The 20,959-nt window shown below is 38.5% G+C and overlaps 2 protein-coding genes across 3 annotated transcripts in view; both read left to right on the top strand.

The window, feature by feature from the left end:
* The first annotated feature begins 12,261 nt into the window (after positions 1–12,261).
* LOC124720519 (transcription initiation factor TFIID subunit 10-like) overlaps positions 12,262–20,959 on the top strand; it is a 103,081-nt gene continuing 94,383 nt past the window's right edge. For both annotated transcript variants that reach the window (XM_047245876.1, XM_047245875.1), the window contains exon 1: positions 12,262–12,499. The gene's annotated coding sequence lies outside the window, so the exon portion shown is untranslated. The remainder of the gene's footprint in view (positions 12,500–20,959) is intronic.
* The window catches only part of LOC124720518 (chloride intracellular channel protein 5-like), a 37,249-nt gene continuing 29,280 nt past the window's right edge, over positions 12,991–20,959 (top strand). Inside the window, exon 1 of the mRNA XM_047245874.1 lies at positions 12,991–14,185. Within this exon, the coding sequence (XP_047101830.1) occupies positions 13,788–14,185 (398 nt within the window). The 5' untranslated portion in view covers positions 12,991–13,787. The remainder of the gene's footprint in view (positions 14,186–20,959) is intronic.

The raw sequence follows: 20,959 nt of genomic DNA, 5'->3' as shown, positions 1-20,959 counted from the left end.
TAGGTCACAGAATGAGACCTGAGCAAAGCCTTTGTTCTCAAAAACTTTGAGGATGTAACTGACTACCGTGTTGATTGCATCAATGGTCGACAGATTCTTCCTAAACCCGTATTGTGTAGCATTAATTATTCCTAGATTCTCAAAGTGAGATGATAATTGTTGGTACATGATGCATTCTATTACCTTGGAGAATGTGGGTACTATTGAAATAGGCCTGTAGCTAGATGGAGAGTCTTTATCTCCCTTTTTGTATACTGGGACGATCCTAGACAGTTTTAACTCATCAGGAAAATATCCCTCAAGTAAGCACTTGTTTATACAATGGGTTAAGGGGTAGAGAATGCAGTCACACACTTTTTTTAGCAGGTTGGATGATATGCCATATATATCTAAGCTATCAGATGATTTCAGTTGTTTTATGACCCCTTGTACATATCTAGGCGATACTTCGGAGAAGGTTACCATGCTTGTATTTAGTGACTGTCTACCCCAATTTTGGGAGAGTAACTCTGATGGACTAATGTCTGGTTTGATAATTGTGTCTCCTATTTCTTTCACTGAATTAATAAAAAACTCATTGAGTGTTTGTGGTGGGATATTAATTTTGTCTTTTTTAGTATCTCTGGCAGCACTGTTAATTACTTTCCACGCAGTTTTGCATTTATTGGTGGAATTATGTATGCTGTTGGCATTGTAGGTTTTTTTGGCTTGCAGGATGGCTTTTTTGTATTCATTCCTGCATTCCACATAGGCTGATTTGGCACAGTCAGACTTCATACTATTGTATATATTGTACAGTAACAAAACTTGTTTCTTTAGATCTGTCAGCTGTTTAGTGTACCATATATTTTGTCTGTTTTGAGATCTGGATTTGTGGCTGCTGTCCATTATTTTTATTTTCTTTATGGGAATACTATGGTTAAGAATGCATTAAAAAATCTATCAAATATTATTTTGGCTGGCAGATCATTACTTGTTGTGTAATGTCCATCAACACTACAATGGCCAAACCAGTCTCTGTCAGCAAGGGAATTACGAAATGTTTTAATTTTATCCTCAGTTATGGGTCTGGTAATCACAACTGTTGGGACAGGTCTGTTTGCATTGCACCTATTGAGGGGAATTTTACTTGCATAATTTAGAGATACGGAGTCATGGTCAGAGAATGGGAACACTACAACTTCGCATGTGTTTTCAGTGGTCTTGAAGTTTACAAAGATGTTATCTAAACATGCTTTGTTTCTTGTGGGCCTGTTATTAACATGATGTAAATTGTATTGTCTTAGCAAGTTTTCCAGATCTGCAACACTACCCTTACATTTAGTAACATCAAAATCAGCATTCAAATCACCTCCTATTGCAATATCATAATGTAGCCATTTAATATTACTTAATTCACTCAATAGCATGTCCATTTTTTCTAAAAATATGTTAATGCTTCCCTTTGGTGATCTGTACATGGATACTACTATTAGCTTATGACTATTAATGATTATACCCGTAACTTCAAAGTGCTGTTCATCACACAAGGAATTTAGGTCTAGTTTGGTTATTGTACAATTGTATGTTTCGTAGGCACAGAAAAAACAAATACCAGGAGGCTGAATTTGTCCAGTGGTTCCAGATATTATGATTGCCATGTCACACACTTTTTAGGAGGGATAATTTGCTCTGAAGAAGTACAATTTTTATACACAGATCAGGAATCAAACAAAAGCAAGTTATTTTGACCAGCTATTGACCAAAAGCTGTGCTCATCCTATGGCTGTAATTCACTTACACCCATTTTACCTCTCTTCCTTGCTGTAATGTAAATATTCCCAACTGCCCTTGCAAGATCGTGCATATCAGAAAGAATTGCAGGGGGCAGAGCATCTCCAGCTTCTCACAGCACAATAAACAATTTTCGAGGCAATGTACCATCCAGATTAACAGTCAGTATACTTATATACAAATGCATTAAGGGACTGATATTAGTTGACCTTGATACAACTCTCGTGATGCCTCTAATTTTCAGGGTTCCTTTCCTATGAATTTCCTCTTTAAATCTCAGTTGGATGGAGTTGAAAACAAATTCCTCACTGAACGATGGAATAAGTTTGTTTATCTCATCTACAAATTTTTGGGCCGATCCCATAGCTTGATGTTAATATTTTGTTTCAAATTTTGTTATTTATGTCTTCCAAATCTGTAGCACTGTTTGAAGTTATGCTTCCCTTGAAATCACTGTAATCTATGTCATAGGCAATATTATGTGCATAATGTAGTATGTCACAATTCTGCACATCCTGTAGATTCTACTGAGAATCCTTGAAACGCACAAACACCAGTTTTTGTAACAAGTGCGCATTGTTGTACCTTGAACATCTCTAGTTTTCCTTATCTGTTACAGGGTAATATTGTTATGGACTTTTCAAAATATGTTCATAATTTTTTTGGCTATGCTGTGCCTGATCTTCCACATACATTATTATGTTTAGTACCTGCTCCTTGGACAACGATTGGCCTTTATTGCGTTTCACAGGAGACAGAATTTGTGGCTCCCTGTCCAGCAAGAATGATGAACTACATGGCTCAACATCTGTTTCAGTATCGCTTTCACTTGTTAAGCATGTATCACTGTCACTGTACTCCTCACATACAATGTCAGCACAGTTGAATGTTAATGACACAACATATTCCACTCACTCGTCTTGTAGAAACACTAATATTTCATCTACCACTTCTTTCCCACTCTGTGAAATTCCTTAGGTTCCTTTCTGATGAAATTTCAACTTCGGCAACTGTTGTTGAGATATAATGGAATGTTTGGTTTGTTTATAGTTGCCTTTGCTCTGCATTGTATTAACACCAATAGCACGATAGGACTGTCGTGAGTTACTTGTCGGCTAAGCAGTTCAACTACACTCCGTAGCCTAATGCTGTGCCCACCATTGGATACCTCCAGCGCTGTTCCCCAATGTCATTAGAGCGAGTATTGTGATTGCATGGCAGACAATACGTGAGGTGTTGAATAAGGTAAACATCATTGGCCTTTTGCAACCTTGCGCTTAAGGGAGTCCTTGTTAGTTCATTTTCTTTCTTCACAGTTTCTAATATGATATTAGCAATTTCTCTTCTGCCTATGCTGTTTAAGGGGGGTTAGGACATCAAATGGGCCAACTTGGAGCAGGAGAGGCACCACAGGACATTTTAATTTCAACTGTCTATAGTTTTACAAATAAATTCATAAAAGTTTGTCAGCATGACCTGGAAGGAGTCAGGATTCACTCTTATAGTAGTGGAAGTTCAAAAACGTAACAAAATAATTTTTTTTACATGTGAAATTTTATCATTTTTTTCACTTACTATTGACTGAATTTGTTGCTTTTCTTGATAAGGGAGAGAGACTCTTTGATGAATTTTGCAAAGCATCCAAACCATACTTACTGGTGTATGAAACTCTAGAATTTATTCAATTATAAAAAAATGAGTGAGCTGTTACATTTTAAACTTCATGTTTAGAAAAAACTCAAATTTTTATAGTTAATTATCTCAATTTTTATCACAGTTTTTAATAGATTTGGAAAATTCTAGAGTTCTATACACCTGTATATATGGTTCGTATGCTGTGCAAAATTTATCGAAGAATCTCTCTTACTTACGAAGAAAAGTGTACCTATACCAACAAATGAAGCATATAGTAAGTGAAAAAAATGATGAAATTTTACGTGTAAAAAAATTATTTTGTTATGCTTTTGAACTTCCACTGCTATGAGTGGGAATCCTGAATCCATTCTGGTCATGCTGATAAAGTTTTACGGATTTATTTGTAAAAGTATAGGCAGTGGAAATTAAAATGTCCTGTGGTGCCTCTCCTGCTCCAAGTTGGCCTGTTTGACGTCCTACCCCCCCTTAAGTGAAACCCATCTTGCATGTTATGTTCTCTGCGAAATTAATATGCAAAATGAACAAGAGGCTCAACATACGTCCCTGTGGCATGACTGAAGTTACTTCTTCATCTGCTGATGACTCTCCATCCAAGATAACATGCTGCACCCCCCACCCCACCCCTCCCCCAGCCAAGAAATTATCAACTCAGTCACAGATGATGTTTCATATCCCATATAATTATACTTATGTTAGTAGATATTGTTGTGGTACCAAGTCAAATGCTTCTTGGAACTCAAGAAATATTGCATCTTCCCAATTGCCTTAACCAACAGCTTTATGGATGTCATGTGAGCAAAGCACAAGTTTTGTTTTACATGACTGATGTGTTTGGATTCCATGATGGCTGGCATAGAAGAGGTCATTTTGTAGGGAGATGTTTATGTATTTACTTATCAGCAGTGTTAAATAATGTGTTCGTATATTTACACGCTTTTTTTTTTTCAGAAGTGCAGTGTAACAAAGATTCATGCTCTAAGGATATGATTGTTTATGTTTCTTACGCACATTATAATCTTCTTATAGACTGTGTGTATGTTGTTCTCTTTCCTAATGATGTACCAAGCACAGTAGCTAACCAGCGTTAATACAGTGGGCCTGTTTTCAGGAGGAATGGGACTCTGTCGCATCCAGCCATCCTGACTTATCTGCTTGGTGTATTCATCTCTTGGTCTCCCTCTACAATTTTTACCCCCCACGCTGCCCTCCAATGCTAAATTTGTGATCCCTTGATGCCTCAGAACATGTCCTACCAATTGATCCCTTCTTCTAGTCAAGTTGTGCCACAAACTCCTCTTCTCACCAATTCTATTCAATACCTCCTCATTAGTTATGTGATCTACCCATCTAATCTTCAGCATTCTTCTGTAGCACCACATTTCGAAAGCTTCTATTCTCTTCTTGTCCAAACTATTTATCGTCCATGTTTCACTTCCATACACGGCTACACTCCATACAAATACTTTCAGAAATGACTTCCTGACACTTAAATCTATACTCGATGTTAACAAATTTCTCTTCTTCAGAAACGCTTTCCTTGCCATTGCCAGTCTACAGTCTATATCCTCTATACTTCGACCATCATCAGTTATTTTGCTCCCCAAATAGCAAAACTCCCTTACTACTTTTAAGTGTCTCATTTCCTAATCTAATTCCCTCAGCATCGCCCAACTTAATTCGACTACATTCTATTATCCTTGATTTGCTTTTGTTGATGTTCATCTAATATCCTCTTTTCAAGACGCTATCCATTCCGTTCAACTGCTCTTCCAAGTCCTTTGCTGTCTCTGACAGAATTACAATGTCATCAGCGAACCTCACGGTTTTTATTTCTTCTCCGTGGATTTTAATACCTACTCCGAATTTTTCTTTTGTTTCCTTCACTGCTTGCTCAATATACAGATTGAATAACATCGGGGAGAGGCTACAACCCTGTCTCACTCCCTTCCCAACCACTGCTTCCCTTTCACGTCCCTCAACTCTTATAACTGCCATTTGGTTTATGACCAAATTGTAAATAGCCTTTCGCTCTCTGTATTTTACCCTTTCTGAAGGTGGCTGGGGTAAAATTTACAGTGTTAATAACCAGAAAATGCAGTGTTTTGCTGAGACTTTATAGCTTATGTTGGCACTTTTTCCTCGATTTTTAAACAAAACATTATTTGTTAAAAAGCATATAAGGGGTTCTAAGTAATTATTTGAACAAAAAAAGATGTTTTTGAGACAAACAAATAATAAATGATAAAAAAGATATAAGTTTCCAGTCTCACAGGAAAAATACCACAAAACAACAAAACCCCAATTATTTTATTTTTCCATGGGACAGTTCAAGCTTTGAGTATTATGTTGGGAATTATACCATTCCCTTTATTCAATATTCAATGCTGAACTATTTTTTAAAAATAAAACAAAAAAATGTTAGTATATGTATTTTTCCTTCATTGGTGGGTTTAACTAAATTAGGTAATTTTATCTAAAATCCTTTGTAGTTTATAGTGTAAAACCAACAGTTATGTAGACTGAATGATAAATGAAAGAAAAAGTATTTTAAAAAGGTTAGCTAGTGTCATTTTGTGCCATATGGCATTAAAAATTTAAAACTTCCAGACTTTGAAATGCTATAAAATGAAAATGCAGAGAGATAAAATGCTAAAATATGGTATGGATATTCATCACTGTAGTGAGAACAAAGAATCCAGGTTCCATTAAAATTTGAAATGGTGGGTGAGAAAATGCCTTTCTTTGGTGGAACTGACAAGGAATGACACCATGGTGTTTTAACAACTACACTGTCTTACTATATCCCTAATTGCTACGACAAATTTAGAAACGTAAAAATAGTTGTTGAAGTATGTTTATGGTAAGAGCTTTAATCAATGGAGAAATATATATTTGTTTTTTACTTTGTCAACATCCTATAGGATTGTCTCCTCTGAATCTGTGGAAGGAACATTTAGAATAGCAGTTCTTGTTTAACATATGAAGCATACAAGTTTCACATACTCGGGGATCTGTTCACGATGGGCGTACACAACAAACAACATACTGTATCTAATATATTAACCAGTATCTAATTAAAGTACTATTTGAAGGTTGGTTTGAAAATCACTGTGCATTATCTACATCTACAGCTACATTCCACGAGGCATCTCCTGGTGCACAGTGGAAGGTACATTATCTACCACTATCATTTTCTTCTTCTCCTGTTCCAACCCCGAAAGATATACGTAGGAGGATGCATTGTAAACTCTTGGAACAATAACCCACACCATGATGCAGAACACCTCTCTTGCAGCAACTGCCACTAGATTTGGCCGAGCACCTCCGTGATATTTCCATGCTTCCTTAATGGCCCTGTAACAAAATGTGCTGCTCCTCATTGGATCTTCTCAATTTTTTCTGTTCATTCTCTCTGGCACAAACCCAGGCTTGTAACATTACCGTGTTTACCTGTGCCGATACGCCTTTGGTAGCTGTGCCTCCTACACATCTGGATGGAAAATGATCGCCGAAGGTAGGCTATTTCAAATGATACTGACCGCACCAGGTTTACAGTTCAAAGCATTTTAACTCCACTTCAATATTAAACATCCTGCTGTTTATGCCCAGATCGAGTCTCATTCACTATAATTTAAGCACAAATACAGGGTAAGCCACATGATACTCTCGAGTGATGTCCTATAATGACGGATGTCCTATAATGACAATGATTGTTCGAGTGCAGTAACCTAACATTGAAGTGACAAATGTTTAGATGTGGCAAGTAAATCATTAACACAGTTACTAATACATCTTTCCAAATAGAGAGTCATATAGAAACACAATGTGCATGTGCACAGTAAGCATGCTTTGTAAATAATGCAGTTGAAAGTCCAATACAGTTGTCACAGAAAACTTGATGCATTGTATGAGATTAATTTGTGCAACCTCATTTGTAGTAATTTCGGGCACAGATTTTACTCGTATTGTAACGGTCCGCAGACTGACTAAAATGGCTCCCAGCAGCCTCTCTTTTATAATATTACAATAATTAGAACTGAAGCCATCTAGTGTTGCTTGCTGTATTTTCCTGAGTTACAACTACAACTTTACATTCCTGATTAGCTGAATGGTGAGGAAAGAGGCTTCTGAATATGAAATTTTAGAAACAACAGTAACTACTATTGAATTATGCTGTCTAGTTTTCCAAAATATGGTATTCTCTATTTCAGTAACTATGTTTTAACTGAGAATGCTTATTACTCTGAGACTAAATGAGGGCAAAAGTTACTAACATATTTCCACCATTAACCCTGGGGATACATTTATTAATATGTATTTTCTGTCTACTTTATCTGAAAGGCAGTTATGATATATATGTTTACATATGAACTATGGTAATGAAGTTTGCAATTACTGGTACTTGTAATTATCACAGTTTTTAGGTAAATTAATTACACCAAGGGCTTGTAGCCACTACGAAGCTCCATTCTATTAATGATGGACTCGTTCGTATTCTTAATGTTCAACTTTATTGTGAAGCAATGAGCCAGACATTATCATAGAACATCTACGACAAAAACAAACACAAAGCAAAGAGTAAATGATTATGTACACACTAGAATCTTTGCCGCTGCCCCTGTACTGTGCACATGCAACTATTCGTCTGCGTGCTCCCACAGGCTTGTATTAACTAAGTGAATATACCGGATAATAAAGTTAAGTTGGCTAAGCTCGGAGTTAACTTCCAAGATTTCTGGTGTTGAGCACCTTGTCATAAAAAATTACACTATTGGAAACATTTGCAAACATGAAAAGAAAAATTTTTGGGGGAAGAAAAAGAGAAAGGGGGGGGGGGGGGGATCCACCTGGTTTTTTACAGACTGACAATTAATATTTAAGTTTTCGTCAAATGAAGGTCTTTTAAGCTACCTCCTTTGTGGGTGAATGACATTTATTGAGAATTCTTCCAGTAAATCTGTCTGGCATCTACCTGAACTACGATTAGTTTTGTGTGGTTGTTCCACTTTAAATTGCTCTGTGCACATACTCCTAGATATTTAATGAAAGTGATTGCTTCCAGTGAGAGTTCAATGATTATGACAACAATTATAAGCTACTGGTCAATCTACAATTTAACAAGCAATCTCTACAATAATGCTAACTGGCATATCAACTTACACAAAATGGATATGAGTGACATGATGTTGTTGCTTGGAAAGGCTCTGTATTTGGAAAATTTTTCTATATTAACACAAGTTGGGCACATTTGCTTAGTGAACTGTGTTTAGTTATTTGCATGTAACAATTATCTTAAGTGCAACCATAAAAAAAAAAACAGTAAGCAACACAATAAATAACATCATAAGGATGGTTGTAGGTGTTTCATTTTCTTACAATTTATGTAATAACCTTTCACAATGTTAATTTTACTGTGTTCTCATCACTGAGTAAATAGTCAAAAGATTTTTACAGGTGAATACCTCACTCATTTCTGTGTAAGTTACTTCTTGTTCTGACGCTACATTTGTCATGTTACTTTGTATCTGAGCTCTGGTGGGTTGTTGATAATAAACTTCATAAGGCAGCAAATGTGCTAGAGGTTGTTATCAGTATGTCAACTGTTTCATGAACTTTCTGCATGAGGATAGGATACAGAGTAGAAAGCGTATTAGCCTTACATGCTTCAGTGCAACAAACACATTCTTCCACAATAAAGAGCTGCCTCAGAATATGATGCCATTAGACTGTAGCGAGTCCATAAAGCAAAAACAAGTCTGTTTTTTATATTACATTTCCAAAATCTGTTAGTGTTCTAAATGAACAAGCTGCGAGGTCTGAGGCTGAAAAGCAGTGGCAATGTGACTTTCATTTAAAACTCTATCAATATGAGCACCTGAGAATATTCTGTTCCATTTCTTTATTTTTACTTTTAACAGTGTAATCAGGCTTTGCACAGCATAAAATTGCTTGTATCGTGTCTGTTCAGGGCAACCTCGTGATGGTTGACAGAGTATAGATGTAGATGATCAATTAAAAATTTTCAGAAAAATATAAAAGTACAGACATTTCTCCATTATTATCTTACATCATCAATCAGAGGAAAACTGTATGCAGCCAAAATAAATCATCTCCAAGCAGGGGGTAAAGCCAGCAGAATGTTTACTTGGTAGACACATCTTGGACTGGACCACATGAATATCACTGAATGGATTACAAATGAGTGTTGGCAGATCTAAGGACAACCAAATGAAATGGGGATGAAACTTCCTGGCAGATTAAAACTGTGTGCCCGACCGAGACTCGAACTCGGGACCTTTGCCTTTCGCGGGCAAGTGCTCTACCATTTGAGCTACCGAAGCACGACTCACTCCCGGTACTCACAGCTTTACTTCTGCCAGTATCTCGTCTCCTACCTTCCAAACTTTACAGAAGCTCTCGCAGGAGAGCTTCTGTAAAGTTTGGAAGGTAGGAGACGAGATACTGGCAGAAGTAAAGCTGTGAGTACCGGGAGTGAGTCGTGCTTCGGTAGCTCAAATGGTAGAGCACTTGCCCGCGAAAGGCAAAGGTCCCGAGTTCGAGTCTCGGTCGGGCACACGGTTTTAATCTGCCAGGAAGTTTCATATCAGCGCACACTCCGCTGCAGAGTGAAAATCTCATTCTGGAAACCTTCCCCAGGCTGTGGCTAAGCCATGTCTCCGCAATATCCTTTCTTTCAGGAGTGCTAGTTCTGCAAGTTTCGCAGGAGAGCTTCTGTAAAGTTTGGAAGGTAGGAGACGAGATACTGGCAGAAGTAAAGCTGTGAGTACCGGGCGTGAGTCGTGCTTCGGTAGCTCAAATGGTAGAGCACTTCCCCGCGAAAGGCAAAGGTCCCGAGTTCGAGTCTCGGTCGGGCGCACAGTTTTAATCTGCCAGGAAGTTTCATATCAGCGCACACTCCGCTGCAGAGTGAAAATCTCATTCTGAAATGGGGATACTTGCAAGGGCCAACTTTGTGTGAAAGTGGAGACATACAAAGAAACATTTGCGTCAATGTTTACACTACCCTAATTCTTACAAGGAGTTAGGTACAAGCAAATGCTGCAGCAGTTACTCATTTCGGGCAAATACCGTTTGGTTTCAATTTTGTATATGTGTATGTGTAAATATTCATTAGATTTCCTTGTTCAAAAATACAAATTTATGGAATCCCATGTGTATGCTTCTGACTTGAGTAAATAAATCAGCAAAAAGAACTATTTCTGCTTACTGGCTATAGCTTACAATGCATACCATAGATATAAAATGACAATCTGAGTGTTAACTCATGGTTGTAGCTCTTTGTTTGACACAAGTGTGCTCATATGTTTGTATTCTTAATTGAGATGAGGGGAAGAAACAAGATAGGGGGTGGGTATTGATACCCAAAGTTGGCACATAAAATACCGCTCCTATAGGCTTATAACATCAAACTTAATACACATAGTACCTGGATAGGTAAACCACTACATTTAATGAAGAGGGTAGGTTCCTGTAAAGTGTACATTAATGTTCTGGATACAACCAAAACATCCTAAATGGTGCCTCATGCATTGAGGGATCCACACCATCACCTCTAATCTCCTTGCCTGACAGTTGGTAGTCAATCTGAACCAGCTACCTGTGCACCAAGTGTTACCACACAGCATTACATGCATTAAGACAAAACCCTATACAAATAAGAAACAAGAGAATCACAAATTTGAGTATATCACTAACCCACCTAAAAACATACCACACGAACAAATAACAATTGTCTGCTTGAATATTTCCAAATTAAAATTATTCTCCTAGTATAATGTGCATGTTTCAAGGTAGACAAGGTTTGGAAGTTGCAGTAATGCACCCTGGGACACCATTTAAATACTTCAAACTTGTCTTGCTATGTGAATCTTCTACGGTTAGTATGTAGCATCTTATTCTGTTCCCACAAACGCGAGTGTACAGGGGTGCATAAACATTCCATGTGACTAGCATTTGTCATCATAGTTACTCTCTGACGTTAGTGATGTAGACGAATCCATGCCTCTCTCAACAGTTCATTCTTCGGCCTTCCACGCTTTCAAGCTATCCTGTATAGTGGTACTTTTTGTGGAAATAAATTTTCAGTTCTACCAGATACCACATATTTGGTGACACCGACCTTGCATATATCACAAGCACTTTTGCATGGTTATGTGATTTACTTTATTTACCCATTCATAACATTACCGGTACATATTTCATGCATTCGGTATGGATCGCATTGCAACTCTGTTCAGTTTCGTAGTCGAAATATGATTTATTCATTTCATAGTGTTTTAAGAGAACTACAGAACTTTGGATTATTTTGTACATTTTGTTTCATACAGGCGAGGCATGATTTGCAAGTACTGAAATTCATCCACTTTGTTGCAATGTCTAGCCAGTGAACACCCAGAAACTAAAATCGTAACGCTGCACACACAATAATTTTTCTCGCTTTGTTATGAAGATTATAATCTTTTTCATGTACGGTGCACTAGATCTATTGCCACTCCGTGTTGCTATTCCTATAAAAAAGATCAAGTAAAACAACTGACTTCAAAAAACGCAGTACCTAGAAACTTATTAAAGACATTTATTGATTAAATGTATTTCACAGGTCACAAGAAACCCCTGGGAATGCTGATGTGGGAATAGTTTAAAATTTGACTGCACCAAATTCATATTACAATGATGAAAACTGCAAATTAAGTGTTTTCGTATGCTGCTGTCGAACTTTTAAAAAAGTATGGGCACTGCGGACTGCAATTTTGCGAAACTTTCTTGCCAACCCCTCGAAATACAAAGATATCTTTCACATATATTCTTAGATCACACACCCAGGGTTCAATTGTTTGTTTACGTGTGGAGCAGAAGAGTTTGCAAGACAACTGTTAGGATTTACAATTTAGTTGGAATATAAACAATTTGGGATTATCTCACCAAATGCTTATTTATTATTAAGGAGCAATCAATCATTTGACAAGTAGGCTTACAGGAAAAAGCACTCGTATTCTTCTACTGGTTCCGGTCTAATAAGCAGCGTAACAATAGCAAATTCGTCATTCAGGTAAGTCTGCAGTTTATTTTTTAATTGGTTTATAATTTGCTGTGATACTACAACGTCCGAGAGTTGCATGTTAAAATAACGGGAGATGGTGAATGCACAGTATTCTCGTTCATCGTCCATTGTGGCAATAGTTCCGGAACTATTTATAAAGGAAGGCCAGCGAGTTCTTTTATTTTTTGGCCCCACATATAGACCGCGTCTTGCGTCATGTGTTTTCGACGTTTGACTTCCCATGCTGTTTTACGTTGTGTTCTTGTGTCTTTTTCTAACTTCGTTCACGGCCAATTTGGTTCATGCCTAGCAGTTAAAGTTAGGTTATGACGCAACGGGTGTCCAATAGAAAATAATTATTGCCTCGAGTAAGTGTTAGTAAAGCGTGAAGGAGAGGTGGACCAGAGATCCTCTGGTGTCGGATGGGCGTCACCGCTAACAGAAGATAGCATCTATTTTTCTGCGTATTGCGTCGGCGCTCATTTCAGATCGGCGTCGTACTCGGGATACCGGAGACGGTAGGAAAGCTGCAAAGTCAGTTACCAGCATCGTTCGTCAGCAGAAAGGCGCCATCTAATGCCAATGGTTTCGCATTTTACTGCGACGCTAGTTCCCTTGTTTCACCGAAAGTGCAGTAGCCAGTGCAAATTCTGCCTTTGACGAGACGAGGTGAATTTTATGTTGGGATGGATTGAATTATTTTACGACAATAAATAACATTGTGGAAGGCCCCTAGTGGCAAGATCGGCAGTGAACTTATCAATGATACACCAGTGTAGTGAATATTCCTGTGTATATCCGAGTAGGACATACTGAGGCGGAACAATTTCTGTCTCAAAATTTATCGGACAGAAACAGTGATGTGATTATTACGAGTTGTATTTATTTTAATTTTATTTAGCGTCACTTTTGTGATTGACAGTAGGGATCAAAATAGCACAAACTGGTTCGGACAAATTTTAATTCGACAGAACTTTGACAAAATACTTTTCTCTTGTTCGTTTTTTAAATATTGTTTTGAAAAGAAATAATTCCGTAAGGCATCAGTTCCATTTTTATTTGTGTTGTACTCTGTATAACAAAACGAATTAGAAGAGTCACTTACCTTTGGCAGAGGGAAAGTTGCATCTGCCTAAGAGTTGGGCAGAGATTGCCAGCCATTTGGTCATAATATAGTTGAAGAATCTGAATACTGAGAGAGATACAGAGATTTCACAAAGCATTTTCTGTAATTTTGTACCAGTGCTACCCTCCAGGTTTCTCATAAGAATATTTTATTATTTGAAATTGTCATACAATGGCATCGCACAACTCAAGTGACAACCAGTCCACTCCATTTATGACACTGTATGTACGTGCTGGACGTGATGGTCGATCTTTGGGAGCGTGCCCAGATAGTCAGCGTTCCATCTTCTTGGCCGAACTTAAATCTCTTTCTGGTGACACCAAGCCACCTCTCAAGTACCGCATCATTCCTGTATGTCCTTCTCGACCTCCTCCGGAGTTCACATGCCTCGGCGAAGGTGGAGCAAGACTTCGCCTTCCTGCTGCAAAGTTGTATGCCGGGCCATGGGGTCCGGAGTCAGTTGTTGACAGCGCAGATGACATTACTGCTCTTCTCGAGAAATACTTCCCAGGTGGTGTTGCAAAAGCTGCTACACCTGAGCTGGAGGCTGCTGCGGAGCTAGCGACCAGGTGAGAAAAAAATGCTGTACTTTATTATTTGTAGTAAATGGTAGCAGTTAATGGTGTATATGATCCATTATATATGCTGTATAATTTCTATTTATGCCTCACATATCTGAACTGCTGTTATTGTGGGTAATTGTGCTGGATTAATGGAAACATTTGATACCGCTTCTACAGCTCCTAACAAACTGTCACATTTCTACCTAACCTAGACTTGGGCTCCACTACAGATTGTAATATCATTATATGTAAGATTTCATATTCAAATTTATTGACTCCACCAACTCACAACCTAACCCAGACTTTGAGCTATGCTATAGATCAGTCTGTCACCACTATCTACACTCCAAAATACAGACACACAAGAAATATTGTCAGCATTCTGTTCTCTTTCTGTTTGCACGCATATGCCACATTGTCGTTATGACACATATCAAAGCCAGTGTTCAGTATCGCTAAATTCGGTTCCAATGTTCTATTCTGCTTCTGTTTACACACACGACATCACGTGCCGTAACATCATTATGATGCATAAAGCACTGATTCAACCACAGTTTGTGGCATGAGAAAAATCTCTGCTACCTGTGCAGTTCAATTAGTGGCTTAGTACATGCACCATGGGTCACAAAATTATTTTTGTTGTTATGGTAAATGCCTACAAATTTTTGGAGTTAATATCAATGACTTCCAAATACAGAGCACATTCTAAGATTGTATTTATATCAGTATTTGTTGGCTATATAAAACCAGTAGCATGAGTTACGTGCCCACCTCTCATCTGCATTTCTCATCATTGATGTATGATAAATTTGTCTTGTGTATTTCAGGTTTTCTGAATTTGCCTCGCAGTTTTGTGTGTTTATAATGACAAGCTGAGTAAATAGGTAGCGAAATTTGACCGTGAAATACATAACCTTTCTTTCACATACTCAATTGTTGGCTTCACCAAATCACTCCCAAATTGTCACCTTCCCCCCTAACCTAGAGCTCGAGTTATGGTACAGTCTGTCATCACAACCTGTTATTATGGAGTGTTGATCCATTACAACCAGCTATGAAGATTTTTGAGTACTGACACGTTGTCAGATTGAAGCCTGTGACTTTCACATAATTTAGGGCATCTTGATATAAGTTGGGCGATTTCATATCAAATCGTACAGGTCAGGAGTGAATGTGTCACATCACCATTTCAAAGTTTACTGAAAAAAAAATATATGTTGAAGTTCCACATGATAACTCTCCAAGCGAATATTTGTGAAAATGTCGTAACGAAGGGGAAAATTGAAAAACTGTAATAAAGAAACCAAAAGTGATAGAGATCTGAATTTATTTTCAATAAATACTTTGTTCCCAATACTATGAGATATGATTAATACATACACGTCTGAGCTTTTTTCTTTCTTCTTCTTCTTTTTGGGAAAAAACTATGAAAATTTGTAACTATTTGCAAATTTCAAAATTGTTTTGAAAATATGAGTAGTCTCAGGATGTTAATTATCTTGAGAAATGGTAAAGTGGAAGGACTGCTAACTGTCAGATATGACATTACTACATGAAAGCCTTAAACTGTCAAAATATTTATACATGAAGAAGAAACTATCTGAAATTTTTTGGTTATTTAAAAATTATTTTCTCCAAAACTCCCATCCTAACTGTTCTAAAAATTTTATGGTACGTTAGTTGGTCATTGTACTTAGGGAATGTACAATTAGAGTGGGCAGTGTGTATAAAATGTGAGGAATTTTTTAAGCAGACCTGTCTCTACCCTCAAGGTCAAGAAATCATGTACACTTAAATCACTGATTTTAAGTAAATATCATCCATCGGTGGCATTTCAGAATCAAAAAAATTGTTTACAATATTATAAGTGAGTGGGAATACAATTCATAATCTTGTTCAAAAGCTTTTTATAACAAAAGTGACATATAGAATATTTATACCCATTTTTCTTTTTATTATATGAGGGCCGTTCAGAGAGTAACCTCCGGTTGATTTAAAAAAATACACCAAGTTAAATAAAAATATTTTAATATATACATCTTACAACTACATCTTTGCACTATTTTTCTACATAGTCTCCATAGCGATTGAGGCACTTATCGTATCTCTTCACAAGCTTTGAAATTCCTTCTGCATAAAAATCATCCGCTTGTGCCTGGAGCCAGCCTGTGACCGCATCTTTGAGCTCTTCGTCGTCTTCAAACTGCTGTGACCCGAGCCATTTCTTCAAATGCACGAAGAGGTGATAATCACTTGGCGCCAGGTCTGGGCTGTAACGTGGATGGTTGATAACGTCCCACTTGAAGGACTCAAGAAGGGCCGTTGTTCTGCGAGCAGAGTGAGGACGGGCGTTATCGTGCAAAAAATCGATACCGGAAGTCAGCATACTACGGCGTTTGTTCTGTATAGCCCGTCGTAACTTTTTTATTGTTTCACAGTACACGTCTTGATTAATGGTCGTACCACGTTCCATGAATTCAACCAACAACACCCCTTTGGCATCCCAAAACACCGTTGCCATCAGTTTTCTGGCAGAAAAATCTTGCGAGGCTTTTCTTGGTTTGGTAGGCGAATTTGAATGTGCCCACATCTTTGATTGTTCTTTTGTCTCAGGGTTCACGTACTTAATCCAGGTTTCGTCACCGGTCACGATTCTGTTTAACAATGGTTCTCCTTCGTCCTCATAACGTGACAGAAAGTCTAATGCAGAGGCCATTCTTTGAGTTTTGTGGTGGTCGGTAAGAATTTTGGGCACCCATCGTGCACAGAACTTACGGTAACCCAATCTTGCTGTCACTATCTCGTACAAGAGAGTCTTAGAAATCTGTGGAAAACCAGTAGACAACTCCGACATTGAGAAACGTCGATTTTCACGAACTTTTGCATCAACTGTCTGAACGAGTTCGTCAGTCACCAATGATGGTCTACCACTCCTCTCTTCATCATGAACGTTTTCTCGTCCACTGTTAAATAAACGTACCCATTCACGGACAACTCCTTCACTCATAACTCTTGGTCCGTACACGGCACAAAGCTCACGATGAATAGCTGCTGCAGAATATCCTTTGGCTGTAAAAAACCTTATGACAGCACGCACTTCACATTTGGCGGGGTTTTCTATTGCAGCACACATTTCAAATTGCCACAAAAACTAAACTAGTGCAGGTACGACGTTCACTCGACCACGGCTTGATGCCGACTGACCTGTTGAGTGCGTGAACGCACAGATGGCGTCGCTACTCCCCCCACAACCCGCACTGTGACCAATCGGAGGTTACTTTCTGAACCGCCCTCGTATTATTCACAAGTTGTTATTGTCATGTCAGGATTTTCATGTCTTCATGACTTTCCATGAATTAAAATTGCCTACACTATAACAATCAACACAGCACTGTTGAAAAGAGTTCATTTGTTTTCCTCATTGAACTTGCATAGCTGAGCTGAATTTGCACAAGGACAAGGATGATCCAACAAGAGCAGTAATGGGGGAATGGGAACTGCACACTGACCTTTTGATGATGACGATTAGAAAGCATTAGCAGGACCATAAGCTGTCATAAAGGAGACGGTTATATCATGCACCTCATGAGACACATGTATCTGTCCCACCCACCACTGACTGTTATACACACAAGAAATGAAGTGGCTTGCAACAAAGCCTTCTGACGTATATCGTGGTCTCTGCATTTCGACCACAGTAACAGACTGCATTTTGTGATGAATCTTTCTTGCAATGTATATACCACTTCTGGATGCAACCCAGTAATGACCTGATTGAATTCCTATGGCAGTCTTCATAGCTGACCACTCTTCTCTCTTTTTTTTTTTTAAATGGAATTCGCTTAATGTATGAGGCTAAGTCGATTATTATATGCAAAGTAGTTATAAAATTTTATTGTAACCTAATAAGAAACTTACAAGAACATCATTTTATCGACATAGTGCATTGAAATGCACATGATCCATCAATGTACAAGCTTCCTGATGCCCTCGTAAAAGAAGGTTCTCAGTTGAGCTGTGAGCCAAGAATGCACCACTTCATCAGAGGCGAATCGACAGACTCTTAATGCCTGTTTGAGTGGACCAAACAAATGATAGAAGGGGCAAGATCAGACTATATGGAGGATGATCCAGTACTTCAAATTTGAGTTTCTGGAGTGTTTCAGTAGTGTGGGCAGCAGTGTGTGGATGGGCATTGTCGTGCAACAACACAACACACTTTGACAGCAATCCTTGGTGTTTGCTTCGAATTGGAGGCTTTAGTGTGGCATTAAGCATCTCACTGTAACGTACATAGTTTATTGTTGTGCCCCTTTCCCCATAATGTTCCAGTACAGGACCTTGTGTGTCCCAAAAAACCGTAAGCATCAATTTTCCTGTGGACAGTTGGGTCTTGAACTTTTTCCTGCACAGTGAATTTGGATGTTTCCATTCCACACTGTGCCGTTTACTCTCCGGCTCGTAATGATGGATCCATGTTTCGTCACCAGTACTGTTCTTGTCTAAGAAGTTGTCCCCTTCTTTACCGTAAATGTTTTTGCAGATGTCCAAGCGCATTTGTTTATGGAACTATGCGAGTTGTTTTGGGACTCATTTTCCACAAACTTTGTGAAACCCAAGTCTGTTGTGGATGATTTCGTAGGGAGAACCATCACTAAATTGCAGACAGTGTACCACTTCATCAATAGTTAATCGTTTGTCTAAAGAATCATCCCACCTGAACGGTCCATGGTTTCTTCATTTGTGGCGGTAAACAGTTGTGTGGCTCCTAGATCATGCATAACACTTGTGCGACCATTTTGGAATTTTTCAATCCATTCGTAGACACTCCGTTGTGGCAAAACACTGTTCCTGTACTGTACTGAAACTCTTCGATGAATTTCGGCCCCCGATACGCCTTCCGACCACAAAAAACGAATCACTGAACGTTGCTCTTCTTTGGTGCAAATAGACAGCAGGGCAGCCATGATTAACAGCACAACAGCGACAACGAAACTAACCTAGCAGGTTGAAAATTGTAAAGATATAACAACAAATAAACAAAGCATGCATCATCAACCTAAACTGACAATACTACCAAAATAAACAAAAATATAATTAAATTGTGGATAATAATGGTCTTACCCTCATACTTTCATTTAGTATCAAGAGTTTCATGTTTTGTTCACTAATGCTGGCACGGTGTGTACAAATCCAGTAGCATAAGTTGTAGCAGCAACAGCATCACGCTGGAGATTAAATCTTGTTGCAAGATGTTTACACCGACCGAGGTGGGGCAATGGCTAGCACACTGGACTCGCATTCCGGAGGACGACGGTTCAATCCCGCATCTGGCCATCCTGATTTAGGTTTTCTGTGATTTCCCTAAATCGCTCCAGGCAAATGCCAGGATGGTTCCTTTGAAAGGGCATGGCCGACTTCCTTCCCTGTCCTTCCGTAATCTGATGAGACCGATGACTTCGCTGTCTGGTCTCCTCCCCCAAACAACCCAACCCCAAGATCTTTCCAGAAACCCCCTACCCCATCACATGCAATTTTTTTGTGATCTGCTGCTGAAAATATCCATTTTTTTGTCTTAATTCCTGACCAAGCTCATAAAGGTGAAAGCGGTTTTTAAAATGAGATGCTGCACCATCAGTCACGTACACATGTTTAGAAAATGCATGGGCTCTAGATGATATGTTATCAATTATCATTCTGACAGCGTAGCACGTACATGCCCTGTTGTGAATGAGGTCATTACTGACAATAGCAAAACAGTGTGATGTTCCAACGAAGTGAGCAACACGTGCAAATATTGGTACCTGTGATATGTGCCAGTGGTAACTTTGAATTTCATTCTACAAAGCAGCAGACCTGTTCTAAGCAAAGTCGAAATGGAGAACTAATGTGTCAGTATTCTTTGATGTGTCTGATTTTACTTGTGCTATGGTGTGTTTCCGATCCTCCGGATAAGATGGTAAGCTATCCCTTTCATGACCCAATGCCTAACATCTGTAACAAACATCTCTGACTCTACTCTCACCAACTCTCCCCCTTTCCACAATGCATATATTATGTCATTGTCAGTATCCTGTATGTACAATGCTTTAACAGTCATCACTTCAGCACTAGGACACATTGCACAGCCCTGCTACCAACATTTATCTTGCGGCACTTGGCATATGCACAAAAACATCAGGTCCATCTCTGTGTACTTCATTCCTGTGACACTGCTTATGGCAAAACAAACAAGTTTCAAATTAGTGCAGTATATACATGTGTGTATTTCCTTCACTAGCTGGCATTATACCCATTTTGGTCATAAGGAGTAGACTTTTGTGAGACCAATTTTTAAATTCGGGTTCTGCTTGTTCATTAGGAGATATACTTCTCTTATTGGTCTTGTCATATATCTTTTTAACTTTTCATCGTTTGACTAACAGAGACAACATCAAACTGGTAAGGTCTTCGTCTGGTGCAATCTTTGCCATCACCTAGGTAATATTCCAGAGCAACAGTAAGCATATTGTCTTGCAACAGATGCCCACAGTAAGAATTTGGGCATGCCCAATACCTTTCTCATTCTTTATTTTGTGAACTTTTGAAATTTAGTAATGTGAGGAAGAGGGTATGTATTTCTGTATCTGCTGCTTAGAATCGCTACGTGGTTTCAGTGTCAGTAACTGTACCTTCTCAGTATAGGTGGCTGCTGAAGTAGCAGTATTTAGATTTTGAAACCACACGTCACATTTTGTGCAAGTATCACTATCTTCAGGTTGTGTACAAAGTGCATCTACA

The sequence above is a fragment of the Schistocerca piceifrons genome, chromosome 11, assembly GCF_021461385.2.
Source record: "Schistocerca piceifrons isolate TAMUIC-IGC-003096 chromosome 11, iqSchPice1.1, whole genome shotgun sequence".
In the NCBI taxonomy this organism is placed as follows: domain Eukaryota; kingdom Metazoa; phylum Arthropoda; class Insecta; order Orthoptera; family Acrididae; genus Schistocerca; species Schistocerca piceifrons.
The sequence above is the reverse complement of the archived record's forward strand: the minus strand, read 5'-3'. Positions and strand labels throughout refer to the sequence as shown.